General features: G+C 46.1%; 1 protein-coding gene across 1 annotated transcript; it reads left to right on the top strand.

The window, feature by feature from the left end:
* Positions 1–17,026: 17,026 nt before the first annotated feature.
* LOC124689567 (DEAD-box ATP-dependent RNA helicase 35A-like) lies at positions 17,027–19,876 on the top strand. Its single transcript, XM_047223079.1, has 3 exons — positions 17,027–17,054; positions 17,382–18,393; positions 19,012–19,876. The coding sequence occupies exons 1-3, from the start codon at positions 17,027–17,029 to the stop codon at positions 19,874–19,876; spliced, it is 1,905 nt and encodes a 634-aa protein (XP_047079035.1).
* Positions 19,877–20,164: the final 288 nt, after the last annotated feature.

The following is a 20,164-nucleotide window of genomic DNA, read 5'->3' on the forward strand; positions in this document are numbered from 1 at the left end:
GGTCCTACTTATCGCGCGGCTGACTCGCTCGCAGGACATACTCACTCGCTGTCACGCGGGATGACACATGTCGATTTGTCTTAGGCATCGTTTCTCTTTAGGAAGGTTGATCTCTAGCTAGTGGTACCCCTCCGATTGTTGGTGTACTGGTCTCTAATCAGGCCCAACTTTTGTGATAGAGGCCTCTCTGAGATAAATATAGAGGCCGTTGGACTTTTTTTTGGAGGAAATTAAGGCCCATGCATCTTCTCATGCATAATTTCGCAAGCAAAGCAAATCATTAATCAAAAAAAAAAGAATCAATCGATTTGGCTTTGTTTTGTTTGTGGATATCAATCAATTTAATTTTGCAACAGGTACCTAAAAAAGGTTGCCGGATTTCCAGGGGAAATAAAGTAGTCTGTTCTGATGAATGATCATCACCTTTAATCCAGCTGAATCGGCAAGCTTTTGAAGACAACATGGGTTTACGTATCATGATTGCGATCAGCAAAATCAACTTCAACAGTAAAATACTAGACAAAAAGTGATTTAAGAAGATATGTCGGAGTAGCAAGCCAGCAAAGATCATCGCCTCTAACCGTTCGTCGATCTATATGCATGCACGCATGCGAGCGATCGATCAAATGATTAGATCTCTTGCACACGCTGTGGATCTTCAGCTACATTTCTTGCTAAGAGAACAGAACATTTGTAATCATACATATGTGGGCAAGTCAAATCATGGGGAACTCGAGGACCATCGCATAATTATAACTAGCCTAATTAAGCAAGGTTAACAAATCAAGTAGCCATGCCTGCATGTTCCTACTCCAAATTGTCGTTAGGATCAAACCGAACGATGCATCACTGATTGGAACTCGATCCCATGTGTATGCATGTTTGACTAGCTGAATGCATGTGTACCTACTTAATTAATCTTTTTTTTAACGTATGTACCTACTTAATCGAGAGTGCAATATTTGCGCCGAACAGAGCAGGTGGATGGAACGCTTTTGTCTGCATCTGACTAGGGACAATCCATATGTATCTCATCCATTGGTCAAGACAATCAAAATGCTTGCCTAACCGATCGCACCCCTTAATTAAAACTGCAAGCATGCCATCAGATCAAACAATTTGACAACCTGGCAGATTAGGGGCATTCAGTTCAAGTGACAAACCAAAACCGCAAAGATTTGCAATGACCCCGCCCACAAGTGCAGTATACTATTACCTCCGTTCCAAATTAAGTGATGCGGCTTTGTCAAGATACGAATGTATCTACACATCGTATCCACTAAAGTTGCATCAATTAATTTGGAAATGAGGGTATAGTAGCATGTTCGTTGTGTATCAAAATTTTAGATATGCATTCCATGATCCCTGCTTCTACCTCCAAACAACCCCTCACTGATTGAGCTGTGCTCAATCGCGTACTCGTCTTGTATCTGATTCTGCTACTCCGTACTATATATATGCTCCCTACGTATGCTCCTCTTTTCTTCAGTCTCACTAGCTATCTCAGGGTGACAGTGAGTCGAGATGATGTTGATACCAGAGTTGTTAGTTTGCCCGATTAGCCTGGACATCATGTCAGATCCCGTCACCCTCTCTACCACCGCCCGGACCTACGACCGGCCCAACATCCACCGCTGGCTCGCCGCCGGCCACCGTACATGCCCCGTCACAATGCAACCTCTGCCCAAGTCAGAGTCGATGCGAACCCTGCTGGTGCCAAACCTCACGCTGAAGCACCTGATTGACCGCTGGCTCCTCACCGGCCGCACCCTCTCCATCTCCGACCTTGCTCTGCCCACGCTCAAAGACAACCTTCTCGCTGGCACGGACGACACCACGGTCATGGAGGAGACTTTGAGGATCGTGAGGTCGCTGTCCCCACCGGGCTTCTGCGCGTTGCTCCTACGCCAACTCCTCCGACACAGCACGCATGATGATGATGATCGTGCTCCTGCACATGCACTGCTCGTCGAGCTGGCACTCGACTGCCTTCTCGCCTCCCCGTCTGTGCACGAGCTCGCCGCCACCCTGCATACCGGCATCGCCTCCTCCTTTGCCTTCCTGCTCCGGCGGGGGAGTCTCAGGGTCAAGACAGGCTTGTGTCGCCTCATCAACATCGCTACCGATGCCATGGCAGAACAGCAGCAGTTGCGCAGCATGTTCCTCGGCCGTTCGGAACAAGTCATGGGAGCACTGGCCGCTCTCGTGCACGACGGTGGCGCCGCGTCCGACGCCGCTCTGACGGCGATGTCGAGCCTATGCTCGTCGGACCAGGCCATCCGGGAGACGGCGGTGGCAGCGGGCGCCGTCGATGCCCTCCTTTCCTACATCTCCTACGCCGGGCACTGCAGAAAGTGGCCGCCATGTGCTGCGCTCTTGAGCCGGGCTCTGGAGACGCTGGAGCAAGTGCTCGTCAGCGTCGACTCCGGCAGGCAGGCCATGTACGCTCGGTACGGCGCCACGGCCGTCCTGGTGAAGATGGTGTTCCAGGTGCCCTTCGATCAGGGAAGCGGCAGCGACCACGCCATCGGGTCGCTGCTGGTGGCGTGCCGCGAGTCGGCGGCGGTGCGGGTGGATGCCATCAACGCCGGCCTGCTCACGCAGCTGCTGCTGTTGCTACAAAGCCAGCGCGCCAGCCCTAGGGCCAAGGCCAACGCCTTGGCGCTGCTCAAGCTGCTCAGGTCAATCTGGGCTCGTCACTAGTAGACTAGCTACCTCATCTTCTTTTTTCCATCAATTCTAGCTATGTAATTATAATGCTATACAACACTCGCTCGAAGAACCTAGTATTTGAAGAAAGGGGCTTGCACTTTACAAAAAAACACCCTACAAAGAACTTGAAAAAAGCAATCGAGGACTAGGGTGTCTCTGCCACCGCCCGCCGGCGTCCTCCAGGCGTTGCCGTCGAGGAACAAGAGCACACAGCTCGTGGGCTCTCTTCCGGCGAGAATCTTCTGCCAGCAGCCGTCGCCAAGCCACTGGGGACGAAACCACTTGGTAGCATGGCGCCGTCGAGCTTCCGCAACAGAAGAGAAGGAGGCCTCCACGATGGAGGTTTAGGACGGGCCGCCCTTTCGGCCTAAGATCATAGCATCGATCGGCGACACCATGTGTTCCGCACAGAGGATCAACGATCCATAGCACCCTGCAGGCAGATGCTAAGGCAGATCCTCCGGACCAACCACAAAATCATCGAAATCCTCCTCGCCACCATGGCAGGACAGGAATGACAGCTTCAAGTGGCCACTCGAGCAGGAGCAGCAACATCAAGAGAGGCAAGATCCCACTCCGGGATCCAAAATCGGTCCACCCTTCTTAAGCACCTCCTCGCCACCACGGCCGGCCAGGAGAGAAGAAAGAGGAAACCTTGCTGAAGGTAGACTCCACTCTCCGTCGCCACCATGGCCGGTCAAGAGCTTGTCCAGCAAAATCCGAGAAGAGAAGATCTTGAGGCCACCGATTTATTGTTGGAGACGGTGTTGCCGCTTCCCATGCCAAGCTTCGACCAGGGGAGCACCAGCACGAGCAACAACAACCCTAAAAGTGCCATGGATCCGGCGACCGAGATCCAGAGCTCCGCCTCCACTACGGGCAAAATGCCCAAAACGCCGGTAGAGCTGGAACACCCAAGGAAACCTACAGAATACCTTAGACAAAATACCAAGAGGCACAGTTTACAACGCCATCATGCGGCCAATTTCGTTGCACACAAGGGGGATAGCTCCCCTCTAAATCTTACTCTCCTTCTAGCAACCAGCATGGTGTTGGCGACGGAAAGCCGAACACCTCCCCGCGGAATAATCTAATGTCTTCCACCATTCGTACTCTGCCCCGATCATTTGGATTATTGTTTCTACTGCCGGTCACATATAGCGTTGAAGACCAGATTGTTGTTGTGGTGTTTCCATATCAGACACCAGAAAACGAGGGTGATCGCGGTTGAGCGGTCTCTGGATCACTCCTACCCACCCTCTCGCCTCTTACCTAAGGATCAATCTTCTATTTCATATCATTTGCAAATCATTGAGGGATCAGAAAGGATGATTGTCCGTATGATTGGCTTGAGCATTGGTGCCATCGGTTTTGGCTTTGACCTATGTTGCGAGGACTGCGACTTGACTGGTTTCAGTGTCGATCCTTATAGAGCTTTAATAAGTGGCATAACCGATGTTGAGCCCAGTGTTACCGCGAGTGACTACTATTTCCAATAGTTTGGGAGCATTGTTTTTAAAGGTGGCGTATGTGCTTTGCTTTATAATCGGTATGGCCAGGATGATGTGCCACACCGAAAAAGAGAAGAAAACATTATGTTGGTGTTTTATACGGTACATTTGTATTTGTATATTGGGTGGTTCTGGAAATCATCCAAGGGAACCCAAAGAGTGCCACCAGCCCATGAAAATAGGCCGAAAGGGTCAAAAAGTTAATTTAGCAATTTCCGATTACATATTTACATCTTTGTAACTGTGCACTTGACCTGGAAATCATCCCGGGTTCACGGTATGTCATTCCCCAAGAAACCGGACAAACCCAGGAAATAGCAATTCTTCATGATGTTGTGTATCCGTGTACCATGGGTCACCAAATATTCAAGTTGTCCGGGAACCCGAAACCAATGTGCTATAGGGCACTAAAATAAGTTGTCTCTCTACCCAAAATTTTCCATGATATTTGGGATATGAGGAAGTTCTCGATGATGGAATCCCCTTAACAAAATCATTGTTATGTTACATTGGTTTCTGATGGAAAATTAACTTTTTGGAAGCAAATTTCAGTACAAACAAAGTTCATGTGGAAGCATTGTGTGAAAATAAATCATGAATAATTTTCTAGATTAATTAGTCAAAATCTGGGATTTACAAAATGTTTGTGTTTCCTAATACTAGGACATGCAAATTTCTGCCAAAAGATGTCTTTCCAAGCCGATACTCAACTTCCCGCGACATTAAAAGTAATCATACTGCAACTCTCACTGGTACAATATAAATCTAATTGTATGACAAAACTCCATTCTTCCTCAAGGCTTCCATTTCCGACGTCGATCCAAACCTATTCAGTTATCTTTCCACATCAACAAAGACAGCTATGTAAGGGCTTGTCGACTAAAGAGAAAAATGATCAATAGTAGTATATGCTTGTCTGATCAATTTAAGATAAACGGTTTTTTCAGTTGCACTATTAATGCAGGGCTACTGACATCAATACACAAGGCCCCATTTTATTTAGAAAGCCTATGTACATGCCATGGCAACTGGCTACACGACACTCAACTGGAAACTGTCATTTAAATAATATATATGGAACCCCTTAGCAAAACCAGTGTTAAATTGGTTTCTGGTTGAGAAAAAACTTCCTGAAAGGAAATTTCGGTACAAACAAAGTTACAATGGAAGCATTGTGTGGTAATAAAACATGAACCATTTGATAGATTAATTAGCTAAAATTAATGATTTGCCGAATTTATTTACTAAAAATATTAAATGCAAATACTGCAAAATATGTATTTGAATTCTAGTATATTGCTATATAAGAGCACACACTGTCATGAATCATTTGCTAGATTAATTAGCTAAAATTTATGACTTTCCAAATTTGTTTCCTAAAAATATTACATGAAAATACTGCCAAAAGATGTCTTTCTAGTATTGCTATATATAAGAGCTGTTATATTGTGATCCAAATTCCAAGAAGAGGCTAACTTCTGACGAGCTTGAGCAGCTAGATGTAAAGACTGCTTTTCTGCATGGTGAGTTGGAGGAGGAGATATATATGGACCAACCTGAAGGTTATGTTGTGCCTGGAAAGGAGGATCTTGTTTGCAAATTAAAGCGGTCCCTTTATGGTCTGAAACAGTCGCCACGACAATGGTATAAAAGGTTTGATTCATTTATGCTTACACATGGTTTTGAGAGATCTCAGTATGATAGTTGTGTGTATATCAAGTTTGTTAATGGATCACCTATTTATTTGCTGCTATATATTGATGATATGTTGATTGCTGCCAAGAGCATGAAAGAGATCACTATTTTAAAGAATCAATTAAGTAGTGAGTTTGAGATGAAGGATCTTGGTCCTGCTAAGAAAATACTAGGCATGGAAATTAAAAGGGACAGAAAGTCTAGTTTGTTGTTTCTTAGTCAGGAAAAGTACATTGAGAAAGTTCTTCATCGTTTTAATATGCATGATGCAAAGTCAGTTACTACTCCTATTGCTTCTCATTTCAAGTTGTCAGCTTTGCAATGTCCTAGCTCGAAGATGATATTGAGTACATGTCTCGAGTTCCCTATTCTAGTGCTCGTTGGTTCCTTGATGTATGCCATGGTTTGTTCACGTCCCGATCTGTCATATGCTATGAGTTTGGTCGGTCGATACATGGCTAATCCCGGTAAAGAACATTGGAAAGTCTGTTCGGTGGATTTTCGAGTACCTTCGCGGCACATCAAAAGCTTGCTTGAGATTTGGCGGGATTGGTGAGGGGCTCGCCGGATACGTGGATTCAGATTATGCTCGGCGATTTGGATAAGAGAAGATCCCTCACAGGTTATGTGTTTATTGTTGGTGGATGTCTTGTTAGCTGGAAGGCTACTTTGCGGGATGTTGTTGCACAATCTACTACCGAGGCTGAGTACATGGCTATTGCCTGAGGCGAGTAAAGAGGCTGTTTGGTCGAAAGGTTTATATGCTGAGCTTTGTGGAGATAATTCTTGCATTAAGTTGTTCGAGTGAGAGTCAAAGTGCTATTTATCTTACTAAAGATCAGATGTTCCATGAGAGGACAAAGCACATTGATATTAAGTACCACGCAATCGGAGATGTGGTTGCAAAAGGTAAAGTGAAGGTATGCAAGATTAGTACTCATGATAATCCTGCTGATATGATGACTAAGCCTGTCCCTGTGTCCAAGTTTGAGCTTTTCTCAAGCTTGGTTGGTATAACTGTTTAGCCCAAGTGGCTATTGGCGCCAACAAGTGTTTTCTTTGTTGATTCAGGTGTTTGTTGAAGTTCATGCTACAAGGAATTTGTCTCAAGGTGGAGTTTGTTATATTGTGATCCAAATTCCAAGAAGAGGCTAACTTCTGACGAGCGGAGCGAGGCCCGTCGCCGGTAGGCTTGGGGGCGAAGCCCCCCGCGGTACGGATCGTTGCCACCGTCTATATATTTTCCCTGTAAGCCGCCGCTAGGGTTTGTCGCATCATTGTACACCCACGGCGTTTGTAAACACCACCGAAATAGTGAAGTTTTGCTGGCTGGCCCCCGTGGTTTTTCCCTTGTGTGTTGCAAGGGTTTTCCACGTTAAAATCTCGTGTCCCCTGCAGGTGTTTTATTTTTCGTTCTTCGTTTATTGTGCATCTCGATTATAACAAGTGGTATCAGAGCCCGTGTTCTTTGGATCTAGGGTTTACGAGATGTCGTCTCTGAAGTTCGATCTACCGCAGCTGGACTACACCACGAGATTTGCTTTGTGGCAAGTGAAGATGAGGGCGATTCTCGCCCAATCTTCAGATCTGGATGAAGCGATCGATGCTTTCGGCGAGAAAGCGAAGGATACCTGGACCGATGCGGAGAAGCGAAAGGACCGTAAGGCTTTATCGTTGATTCAACTCCATCTCGTCCAATAATATTCTGCAGGAAGTGTTGCGAGGAGAAAACCACCGCCGAGTTATGGGTCAAACTAGAGGAGATCTGTTTGTCCAAGGATCTCACGGGCAGATTGCACGTGAAGATGAAGCTGTTTTCGCATAAGTTGCAAGAGGGAGGTTCGGTAATGAATCACCTATCTTCCTGGAAAGAGATTGTTTCGATTTGCAGTCTATAGAAGTTAAGTATGAGGATGAGGATTTAGGTCTTCTTCTTTTATGCTCGCTGCCTAATTTTTTCAGTAATTTTCGTGACACCATATTATTGAGCCGCGACAAACTAACTCTCGCGGAAGTTTATGATGCTCTCCAACAGAAGGAGAAAATGAAATCTATGGTGCAGGCTGAAAGTTCGTCCTCCAAGGCGGAGGCATTAGAGGTCCGTGGCAGGCCTGAGCAGCGAGATAACTACTACCACAACAACAGAGATAAGAGCAAGAGCGACAGAGGTCGCTCAAAGTCCAAAGGACGTGACAAGTTCTGTAGGTATTGTAAGAAATCTAACCACAATATTGATGATTGTTGGAAGCTGCAGAACAAGGAGAAAAGAAACGGAACTTACCAACCGAAAAATAATGATGGTAATGGTAAGGCTGCCGTTGTCACCGGTAAAGGTGAGGCTGTCGTTGTTGCCGGTAATGATGGTAGTGATAGTTCGATGGAGATTGCTTAGTTGTCTTGGCCGCATGTGTTTCACGTGATGATGAATGGATTCTTGATACCGCATGTTCGTTTCATATTTGCCGTAACAAAGATTGGTTCGAGTTCTTATGAGTCCGTGCAGAGTGGAGATTTTGTGCGTGTGGGGAATGACAACCGGTGCAAGCATTGTTGGCATTGGTTCTGTTCGGATCAAGACCCATGATGGGATGACACGCACGTTGACAGGAGTGAAACACATACCCTCCATGGCGAGGAATTTGATCTCTTTGAGTACCCTTGATTGTGACGGGTACAAGTACAAAGGTGGGAACAAACTTTTGAAGGTATCATCGAGGTTCTCTCATTATTATGATTGGTGATATGAATTCTGCGAAATTATATGTCCTTAGAGGTAGCACTTTGCCTGGTATTGCTGCTGCTGTTAGTTCTGATGAATCTAGTAAGACTAACCTTTGGCATAAGCGTCTTGGACACATGAATGAGCTTGGCATGGCAGAATTGGCAAAGAGAGAGCTAATTGATGGCTGCGATTTAGGTAAGCTTGAGTTCTGTGAGCACTGCATCTTTGGTAAGCATAAAAGAGTAAAATTTAATGCTTCCGTTCATACCACCAAAGGCATTTTAGATTATGTACACGCTGATGTTTGGGGCCCGTCCCGTAGAACTTCTAATGGTGGTGCTAATTACATGCTTACTATTATTGATGATTACTCAAGGAAAGTGTGGCCATATTTCCTGAAACATAAATCTGATGTTTTTAATGCTTTTAAGAAGTGGAAAGTTATGGTAGAAACCCAAACTGAAAAGAAGGTTAAGATACTCCGTACTCGACAATGGTATGGAATTTTGTTCAAATGAATTTGATGAGTTTTGCAGCAATGATGGGATGGTAAGACATCATACCATTCCGTACACCCCTCAACAGAATGGCGTGGCTGAACGCATGAACAGGACCATTATTTCGAGGGCTCGCTGCATGTTGTCTAATGCAAAGATGCATAAAAGTTTTTGGGCTGAAGCAGCCTCCACCGCATGTTATCTCATCAACAGGTCACCTTCTGTTTCACTTGATAAGAAAACTCCAATTGAGGTATGGTCTCGGTTCGCCTCGCTGATTATTCAGATTTGAGAGTTTTTGGTTGCATCGCTTACGCTCATGTTGATAATGGAAAGTTGGAGCCAAGGGCTGTTAAGTGCATCTTCCTTGGTTATGGTTCGGGAGTTAAGGCATATAGATTATGGAATCCTGAAACTAAGAAAATTGTGTTGAGCAGGAATGTCGTTTTTAATGAGGCGGTTATGTTTAATGATAGTTCGTCTATCGATATTTCGATGCTATTGATTCTCTCGATGTTTCGATGATGAGCAGCACAGAATTGGCGTGCAGGTGGAGCACGCAAAGGAGAATGAGAATATGGTTCCTGAAACCAACAATGATGATAATGATGTTCCACCTTCACCACCTTTTGTTCAGCGACAAGGACGGTCTATTGCTGCTGACCGCCCTAGGAGAAATATTGCACCTCCTACCCGATTAATTCAAGAATGTGATATTGTTGATTATGCTTTGAGTTGTGCTTGAACAGGTGGAGCATGATATTGAACCAGCTACATATCTCGAAGCCATTGCTTCGGTTGATAAAGAGAAGTGGGTAGGTGCGATGCAAGAAGAGATGCAATCGCTCGAGAAGAATGGCACATGGGATGTTGTGCACTTGCCTAAACAAAAGAAGGCTGTCCGCTTGCAAGTGGATATTTAAAAGAAAGGAAGGTTTGTCTCCTAATGAGCCTCCACGGTTTAAGGCAAGGTTAGTAGCAAAAGGTTTCGGTCAAATTCCAGGTGTTGATTATAATGATGTATTCTCCCCGGTTGTGAAGCATAGTTCTATTCGTGCTTTCTTTGGTATTGTTGTTATGCATGATCTTGAGCTTGAGCAGCTAGATGTAAAGACTGCTTTTCTGCATGGTGAGTTGGAGGAGGAGATATATATGGACCAACCTGAAGGTTATGTTGTGCCTGGAAAGGAGGATCTTGTTTGCAAATTAAAGCGGTCCCTTTATGGTCTCGAAACAGTCGCCACGACAATGGTATAAAAGGTTTGATTCATTTATGCTTACACATGGTTTTGAGAGATCTCGGTATGATAGTTGTGTGTATATCAAGTTTGTTAATGGATCACCTATTTATTTGCTGCTATATATTGATGATATGTTGATTGCTGCCAAGAGCATGAAAGAGATCACTATTTTAAAGAATCAATTAAGTAGTGAGTTTGAGATGAAGGATCTTGGTCCTGCTAAGAAAATACTAGACATGGAAATTAAAAGGGACAGAAAGTCTAGTTTGTTGTTTCTTAGTCAGGAAAAGTACATTGAGAAAGTTCTTCTTCGTTTTAATATGCATGATGCAAAGTCAGTTACTACTCCTATTGCTTCTCATTTCAAGTTGTCAGCTTTGCAATGTCCTAGCTCTGAAGATGATATTGAGTACATGTCTCGAGTTCCCTATTCTAGTGCTTGTTGGTTCCTTGATGTATGCCATGGTTTGTTCACGTCCCGATCTGTCATATGCTATGAGTTTGGTCAGTCGATACATGGCTAATCCTGGTAAAGAACATTGGAAAGCTGTTCAGTGGATTTTCAGGTACCTTCGCGGCACATCAAAAGCTTGCTTGAGATTTGGCAGGATTGGTGAGGGGCTCGCCGAATACGTGGATTCAGATTATGCTGGCGATTTGGATAAGAGAAGATCCCTCACAGGTTATGTGTTTACTGTTGGTGGATGTGCTGTTAGCTGGAAGGCTACTTTGCAGGATGTTTGTTGCACAATCTACTACGAGGCTGAGTACATGGCTATTGCTGAGGCATGTAAAGAGGCTGTTTGGCTGAAAGGTTTATATGCTTGAGCTTTGTGGAGATAATTCTTGCATTAAGTTGTTCGAGTGACGAGTCAAAGTGCTATTTATCTTACTAAAGATCAGATGTTCCATGAGAGGACAAAGCACATTGATATTAAGTACCACGCAATCAGAGATGTGGTTGCAAAAGGTAAAGTGAAGGTATGCAAGATTAGTACTCATGATAATCCTGCTGATATGATGACTAAGCCTGTCCCTGTGTCCAAGTTTGAGCTTTGCTCAAGCTTGGTTGGTATAACTGTTTAGCCCAAGTGGCTATTGGCGCCAGCAAGTGTTTTCTTTGTTGATTCAGGTGTTTGTTGAAGTTCATGCTACAAGGAATTTGTCTCAAGGTGGAGTTTGTTATATTGTGATCCAAATTCCAAGAAGAGGCTAACTTCTGACGAGCGGAGCGAGGCCCATCGCCGGTAGGCTTGGGGGCGAAGCCCCCCGCGGTACGGATCGTTGCCACCGTCTATATATTTTCCCTGTAAGCCGCCGCTAGGGTTTGTCGCATCATTGTACACCCACGGCGTTTGTAAACACCACCGAAATAGTGAAGTTTTGCTGGCTGGCGCCCGTGGTTTTTCCCTTGTGTGTTGCAAGGGTTTTCCACGTTAAAATCTCGTGTCCCCTGCAGTGTTTTATTTTTCGTTCTTCGTTTATTGTGCATCTCGATTATAACAAGAGCCCACACTGCCACGCAAACAGTCACACACTCTCACTATTGCAGTTCTCTTCCTTCTCCCTTATCCTGAAGAATCAATCGTGAGGAAGGAGATGGAGGTGAAGATGAGGGCGGCTGCCATTGCTGTCCTCTGCATGATCCTGACGTTGTCCGGGCAGCAGCAGGAGGTGGGTGCCATGTCCAAGTACTGTGAGTGCTACCATGGGTGCTACACCGGGTGTAGGCAGCACATGCCGCCGTGGGTATGTATGGTATTGTGTGTCGTCGACTGCAGACCCAACCAGCCCGGTGACGGTGACGGCGACAGCGGCAGCGGCGTCACCTCGTGCAGGACGGCCTGCAGCCTATTCTCCAGCCGTTTCTCCATCTGCGGCTCGTCAGCGGCACTGCCTGGTAAGACAATAGACCATCTTGATTTCCTAATGGCATTGCATCTGCTCCGTTTATTCTCCTTGATCAACAAAGATGAAATCTATTCATCTTTTTTCTTATGACATAAAGGAAGAAGAGTGATTCGTTCTCTTGTTCTTGCTTTGGGGTTTGCAGATTCAACTGATGCCGCGTCATGTGTGCCAAACTGCAATGAGAAGCTGAGCCTGAACTGACGCCAAGATTTTAAGAAGAAAAGGATACTTCAGTAGCCTTGTCGACTATGCAATCGTCCTTATGATGTTCAACGGCAGTGATTGTAGCAGGATAGTTCCGTGGAAGTTTGTGAATCTCATCTCGGCTCTTATAGTATTATCCACAGCAACCAAAACTTTATTTATCTTGTTTGTAAGGAAAAAAAGTGAGACGATTTATCTCCCGAGATAGAATTAGAAATCAAATCAAACCTTCGCCACACCTCAATCAAAGAAGAAAAACATGTTCCGGAAGCAAACTAGCAGCAGGCTAAGGCTGGTACAGTTTAATATTCAGGAGCTTTCTTCCGAGCTCCCAAGTCAGACTACCGATTCGACTCAAAATTCATTAGTCAGAACTAAGCTTCTAAATATCAAGCCCCAAATCAGATAAAAAATTACAACAAAATAGAACATCACGGAACATAAACATAAATCAGATGTCGGTATCTCCCCAAACCGAAGATAATCCGTATGCGGTGAATTGCAATCAAGATCAATGCACATGTGAATTCGCCACAATATGCTTCAGAAAACATAAAACAAATTAAACGAACCACAATGTGCCTTCAATATGCTAGTTGAGGAATGCCTACATAAATCAGATAGCACAAGGGAGTGAGCAAATTAAGCAATTATTTCCTGCAAGTCCACTTCATAGGTGACTGGTGCATGTAAAATCGAGGGTCCAAGTCAAGCATACAAAACGGACGAACCTACACCAAGAACTCATTTCTGCATCTCACCCACTGGAATGCAACTCTAGATACATGTGGGGAAAGCAATATGACTAGTCAACAAATTTGTACCATTCACTCGGGAAAACACTGTAGTATGAGCCAAGCAGCAAGCATTAAAGGACAACGGTAGGTATTTTTTTAGTATAGTGGCACACTCCTTCATCTTCTAATTTCTTCTTATTTCTTTATGAGATGAATGATGTGTTGATAAAAGGTGGAAAGAATACTTCAAGACTTTAATAGATGACTCCACTAGATACTATTATGTGTACCTTCTGAAATCAAAAGATGAAGTTTTGAACTACTTTAAAACCTATAAAATTGAAGCAGAAAACTAACTTAATCGAAAGAATAAACGGCTTAGTTTTGATTGTGGTGGAGAATACTTTTCGAATTAATTTGATTTTTTTTGCGGAACTTGGTATAATCTATGAGAGAACGCATCCGTGCTCAACTCGGTCAAATGGGGTTGCCGAAAGAGAAAGAAATATACTCTAATGCCATGTTTGGTTGCACAGAATTCGCCTCCAAATTGAATGGGCAATGGAATACCAAATAAAGGATTTCAATGGAATACCATATTGGTTGTTTGGATGTGTGTGGTATTCACCGGTAGAATCAAGGTTGCAATGGAATTCTAAATCCTGTTTAGATGTACATTCCGTGGAATTGACATTTTTTTGACTTTGAACAATAGAAACTATCTAATATGAATTAAAATATACATGTATATATCAGAATGCTTCAAATATTATTTTGAACATAATAATAATTAAATAATCTAGAAAATACTTCCATTTGACACAAAAGAGTGTCAAGTACTTGCAACAATTTGTAAAAAAATGGATAATAAATATGTCTGACATAGCACAAAGTGGGTAGTTTATGTCTTACAAATAGCACACAGTGGGTAGATTAGCACAACAAGTGGACAATCCATAAACAACAAAGTTCATCGGAAGATCATGGAGCAGTACATAAGAACAACCACACACGGTAGCAATCATCAAGGCAAGGTCAAGAGCCATGGCCTCCGCATCTCCATGGGTAATTCCATGAGTGATTCAAACGTGCGCTCATTGGCGGTGAGATTCCCATAAGCTATCAGCAGATTAGTACCCTTCAAAGTTGGTATCTTCTTTAGTTCAACAAAGATTTTAGATGGAGGAGTCACCTTTGGTGGTGGAAATGCAACGGTTGTCTTCAATGCATCTTCAAAAGTACATCTCCGCTCTCCACCATGCTCAGGATAGCATCAGCAGTGTGTGGCCTCTTCTTAGGCGTCTCAGGAGTTTCTTCATCATCCTCCTTGTCTTCGACCCATTGTATGTTCTTCCCAATACATACTTCCTATATGCAACCTTCTGCTCATAGTCATTGAAGGCTCCTAGGTCCCTCGGTGCCCTTAGAGTACTAGCATAAGCTAAAGCAACCATAGACACCTCCAAATACATCTACGTAAACACTATCCATTTTCTTTTTCTTCTTTTGTTCTCTTCGGTAATGTACTCAACCAACTCCTGGTGAGACATGATGATGCTACCATGCACACAAAGTTTGAAATCTAATTATGCATAGCATACATTACTTTAAATCAAACATTCATCATAATTATGCATATCGTATTAACATGTAAGCATTCACATGATGAACAACACATTTGCATATTGCCCAAGTTCATATCTCATATCATAGAGTATATAAAACGAATTTCAAACCTTCAATTGGACTCACAACTTCTTATTCTCCACAAAATTTGCAAATCCAAAATTAAAAACACATGAATATGTCAAGTTCATCAACAAGCATGAGATGGAAATGCCCTAGTGGCGGAACCAGAGGAGAGGGGAGGGCACCGCGCTCCCCTAAGTCCGTCGTTCGCCCACCTTCCGCCGCCGTTCAACCACCTCTCGTCGCCATTCAACCACCTCCCGAGCCGCCCTTCTAGGGTTAGGGTTCGGCCATGGAAGGGAGGGGGTAGCCAGGAGGGAGGGGTGAAGGAGGGAAGGGGAGGATGAGGAAGAGGGAGGCCACAAGAAAGAGGACGGCGAACGGAGGGAGAGGCAGGGAAGAGGAAGGGCGGGACGAGGTACCTGTCGCTGGGAGGAGAGCCTCTCCATCGCGCTCGCGTGCTGTTGTGGGTATACTTTATGGGTATATCAATGACGTGGTCTAGATCCGGCGAGCTCGGGTGGCCCACAGATGGTGATGGTGGCATACGGCTCATCGGGCGGCCCAGCTGTTGTTGATAGAAGATGGATGAAGTCCAGCCCAGGAACAGGAGCCGGATCTCAACCGACCTATGCAGGTAGTCGGATCCGTGAAGTCCCATGAAGTATCCGGATCCATTACGGCGTATAAGGAAACGTGGATCCTTGACATGCACGACAATGTAATATACCGTAGTTAGCCATCTTGTATTTCGGCTAGAACTCTCCGTGTAAATCCTAGATCTTGGCGCCTTTATAAGCCGGATCCCGGGAGCCCTAGAGGCACAACCACAACTCATTGTACGAACACGAAAGCGCCTAGATAATTCCAGACAAGCAACAGTAGGCCTATCATCGTGCAGGTGTTCTAAAGCTGGGTAAATCGCGTACCACCGTCCCGAGGACTCTCAACCCGATGGCCCCTACTTCTTCTCCCCCTCGTGAGGATCCCTCCTCCGAGGTACCGTCGAATAGGCAACGACACGTGCGGTCGGGAAGAACGGTCTCTGGTACAGCTTCCCCAATTCAGCGTGTTTCCGAGGTCGGGAGCTCGGAAACTGAGGCCGCCCGGTTTGCTCGTGCGCGTGGGTCACGTGGAATTGGGGCACCGTTTTCAAGAAATGATTCTGGGCACATCCAAATGGTGGAATTCGGGACTCAGTTCTAGATTCCCTGATTCCAAGCCCAATTCCGTCCAACGAAACAAGGCATAAATGATCTGATTAACACCATGTTAGATACATCGAATCTATCCAAAATATGGTGGGGAAGCTATAATGATCACGTGTGTCATAATTTGAGTTCCCACAAATAATAAAACCATGACTCCCTTTGAGGAATAGGAAATGAAAAAAAATAGAAACTCTATACTTACGGATTTGAGGTTGTTTGGGGAAAGTCAATATGCCAATACTAAAAAAGACTAAGCTTGAACCAAAAATTAAGGATTGTGTTTTTGTGCCTTATGTATTTCATAGCAAATTTTGCAGTGAAATTTTCAACTCCATAACTCCTTTTCTAATTGATGTCTCACTATATTTTTTTCACGCTACAAACTATGTACCGAATGTGGCAAATATATGCTGTTCAAATTCGAAGTCAATCTCACATTCTTTTTGATGGAACATTCCAAATGCCTAATGCGTGCCATATCCGTTAATGGGCTGCACTCAGATGTCATATAGGAGCTTCCAGATATAAGGGGCTGGGAAAGGGGGAGGTCCTATTCAACGCCTTTTGCATCGCTGAGCGGGTCAACCCATGTGTGCCTACGGGTCGGCCCACCACGCTCGCATTGTTTTCAACCTCCGATATTGCCTCAGTTTTTGCTGGCGCCTCCGCTGCTCGTCGTGGTTCCCCTGTCGTTGGCTGGCGGCTATCGCCGCCTCGCCGCCCTGCCATGCTTGAGCCACGGGCACCGCTAGTTTGCCGCCGCCCCGACCTTCCCTCTAAATCCCCCATCTTCTCCAACTCCGACGAGGTTCCCGCACCACCACCCTGAACCCTAAGACGCCGGCCACCGCACCCCACCCTAAACACTAAGGTTTTCTTCCTCACCTCCGTCGGCAATGCCGCGGCCAGCCGTCCCCGTCTCCGGTGAGGTCCATTCCTTGCCTAGCCAGCGACGCCGCGGCTAGCCGCGTCGTCCCCGTCGGCGGCAAGCTCCTCCGGTCATCTCTGCGCATCATCTCCTTCCTCTTCGACGGGGCGACACGAGAAGGGTGGGCTGGCCTGTTGCGTCGGATGGGTACGCGTGGACCCGCTAACCGACGCAATGGGCGTCAAATAGGAGTGGGAAATGCAAGTTCGGTCTGGTCTTGTGCCGTGCTTAATTTCTTCAAGGCCGAGCCCAACGGGCCAGCGACCGCCTGAGTTCCTGTCGGTACTGAATTCGTCTTCTTCACAGCCTCGGACTCATCTAAGCGCTAGATCATCTCTTTCTCTCCCGCTCCCGTTGCGTCCCCGACGAATCCCACACCTTCCGAACCCTAACCGCAGCCATGGCCCCCGCCGCTGCCGCTGTCTCCGTCGCCGACGACGAGGACGGCTACGAGGACTACATCCCCGTCTCCAAGCGCAGGGCCACGGATGCCCTTCGTTTCCGCCTCTCCAAGCCCGCGGCGCCCTCCTCCACCGCGTCCCTCCCGCCGCCTCCACCCTCACCGACCAACAACAAGGCCAGCCTCCTCGCCACGCACGCGCAGCTCAAGCACTCCACCCCGGAGCTCACCGCCACGGAGCGCCTCATCCAGCAGGAGAAGGAGCTGCTCGAGGCCTCCACCGCCAAGCCTCTCGTGCCCGTGGGGCAGGCCGCCAGGGGCATCACCTACACCGCACCGCTCCGCACGGGCTGGAAGCCGCCGCTCCGTCTCCGCCGCATGCCGCGCGGCAGGGCCGACGAGCTCCGCCGCAGGTGGCACATCCTCGTCGAGGGCGACGACGTGCCGCCGCCCGCCCGCTGCTTCCGCGACGACCTCAGGCTCCCGGACCCCGTCCTGCGCGTGCTCCGCGACAAGGGCATCGTACGGCCCACGCCCATCCAGGTGCAGGGCCTCCCCGTCGCGCTCTCCGGCCGCGACATGATGGGCGTCGCCTTCACCGGGTCCGGGAAGACGCTGGTATTCGTGCTGCCGCTCGTCATGCTCGCGCTGCAGGAGGAGACGCTCATGCCCGTTGTGCCCGGGGAGGGCCCGTTCGGGATGGTCATCTGCCCGTCCAGGGAGCTGGCCAAGCAGACCTACGATGTCATCGAGACCTTCCTCGCTCCGCTCAGGCAGGCTGGCTTCCCGGAGATTCGGCCGCTGCTTTGCATTGGGGGTGTAGACATGAGGACGCAGCTCGATGTGCTCAACAAGGGCGTGCATATCGTGGTTGCCACGCCTGGACGCCTCAAGGATCTTCTCGCCAAAAAGAAGATGAACCTCGACAATTGCAGGTTATTTCCCTGACATATGTATGGTACCAATTCAGTCAATGAAGTATTCACGTCTTAGTTCAGTCATCCATATTTGTATAGCTCAACCCTTACGATGTAGACTGCACTTTGCGAGCTATTATAACTACTAAATGTTAAGAAAGAGCACAGCTTCGGTGGAAGATGCATAATGCGTGAACATAAACTGTTTGCATAGAATGTTGAATTTAACATGTTCTGTACTCGTCACGTATTCACCTTGGGTAGTGCAGTTTGCAGCCAGGCTATCTTTTATGTATTTACTAGGAATGTTCTATAAGTTGCTGATACACATACTTGTTAATATTGAACCATCTCCCTTACTTCCTCGTAAAATTCTCAGTAACATATATGTATAGATATGTTCGATAAATGATCAAAATGACGAGCTCTGAACCAAATATAGATTATGAAGTTTCACTGTCCAAGTACTGCAAAATATTTCCGCATTACTTAGGAGTTAACAGCTTGTTTTTTTAATGAAAATGCTTTGGCATGTAATATGCTGTCGTATATTGGACAATTTAAACTAGCAGACTGTCTTTTAAAAGTAGTGCAGACAGTTTTCAAGTTCCTTAATAGGTTTCTTGATTTGCACAGGTATTTAACATTAGATGAAGCTGACAGGCTTGTTGATCTGGGATTTGAGGATGACATTCGGGAGGTTATTGACCATTTGAAGTCCCAAAGGCAGACTCTTCTTTTCTCTGCCACTATGCCCGAGAAGATTCAGAACTTTGCAAAGAGTGCCCTTGTGAAGCCGGTTACTGTCAATGTTGGAAGAGCTGGAGCAGCAAATCTCGATGTCATCCAAGAAGTTGAGTACGTCAAGGAAGAAGCCAGAATCATATACCTCCTCGAATGCCTCCAGAAGACTCCACCTCCTGTTCTTATATTTTGTGAAAACAAATCTGATGTCGACTACATCCATGAGTATCTTCTTCTGAAGGGTGTGGAAGCTGTTGCGATCCATGGAGGAAAAGATCAGGAGGAAAGGCAGAATGCTATCGAGTTCTTCAAGAGTGGAAAGAAGGATGTCTTGGTAGGTACTGATGTCGCCTCAAAGGGTCTCGATTTCCCTGATATTCAGCATGTGATCAACTACGACATGCCTGCCGAGATTGAGAACTATGTCCACAGGATCGGTCGAACGGGTCGATGTGGAAAAACTGGGGTAGCGACAACATTCATCAACAGGAACCAGACAGAGACCACGCTTCTTGACCTCAAGCACTTGCTCAAGGAAGCGAAGCAGAGAATACCACCAGTGCTTGCTGAGCTTGTCGACCCGCTGGCGGATGCTGAGGCTATTGCCCAGGAGAGTGGCGTTAAGGGATGTCAAACCTGTGGTGGCCTTGGGCATCGTATCGCCGATTGTCCAAAGCGGGAGCGGCAGAACTCCATGGCCATGGCTGCCTCCAGAAGAGATCAGTATGGTGGTGGAGGTTACCGAGGAGAAATGTGATGACCTTGTGTTTGTTTCTCTGTTTATGTATATATAGAAAAAAAGGTTTAGTGATTACATTGTGTCAAATGAAGAATTATTCAAAAGAGAATTTGCTTCCACGTATCTAAAACAAAATGTCCTAGGGTTGTGGGATAAATGCCGCCTGCCTGTACATAGTGCAAGAAACAACGCATGGTGATACTGATAATTGGCATATTTACGCTGTCGGCAAGGTCTATATTATAGAACTATGGCATCCATAGACCATAGGGGTTGCGGCCGTCATCCTGAGATGACTGTAATTTG

Source organism: Lolium rigidum, chromosome 2, assembly GCF_022539505.1.
Source record: "Lolium rigidum isolate FL_2022 chromosome 2, APGP_CSIRO_Lrig_0.1, whole genome shotgun sequence".
In the NCBI taxonomy this organism is placed as follows: domain Eukaryota; kingdom Viridiplantae; phylum Streptophyta; class Magnoliopsida; order Poales; family Poaceae; genus Lolium; species Lolium rigidum.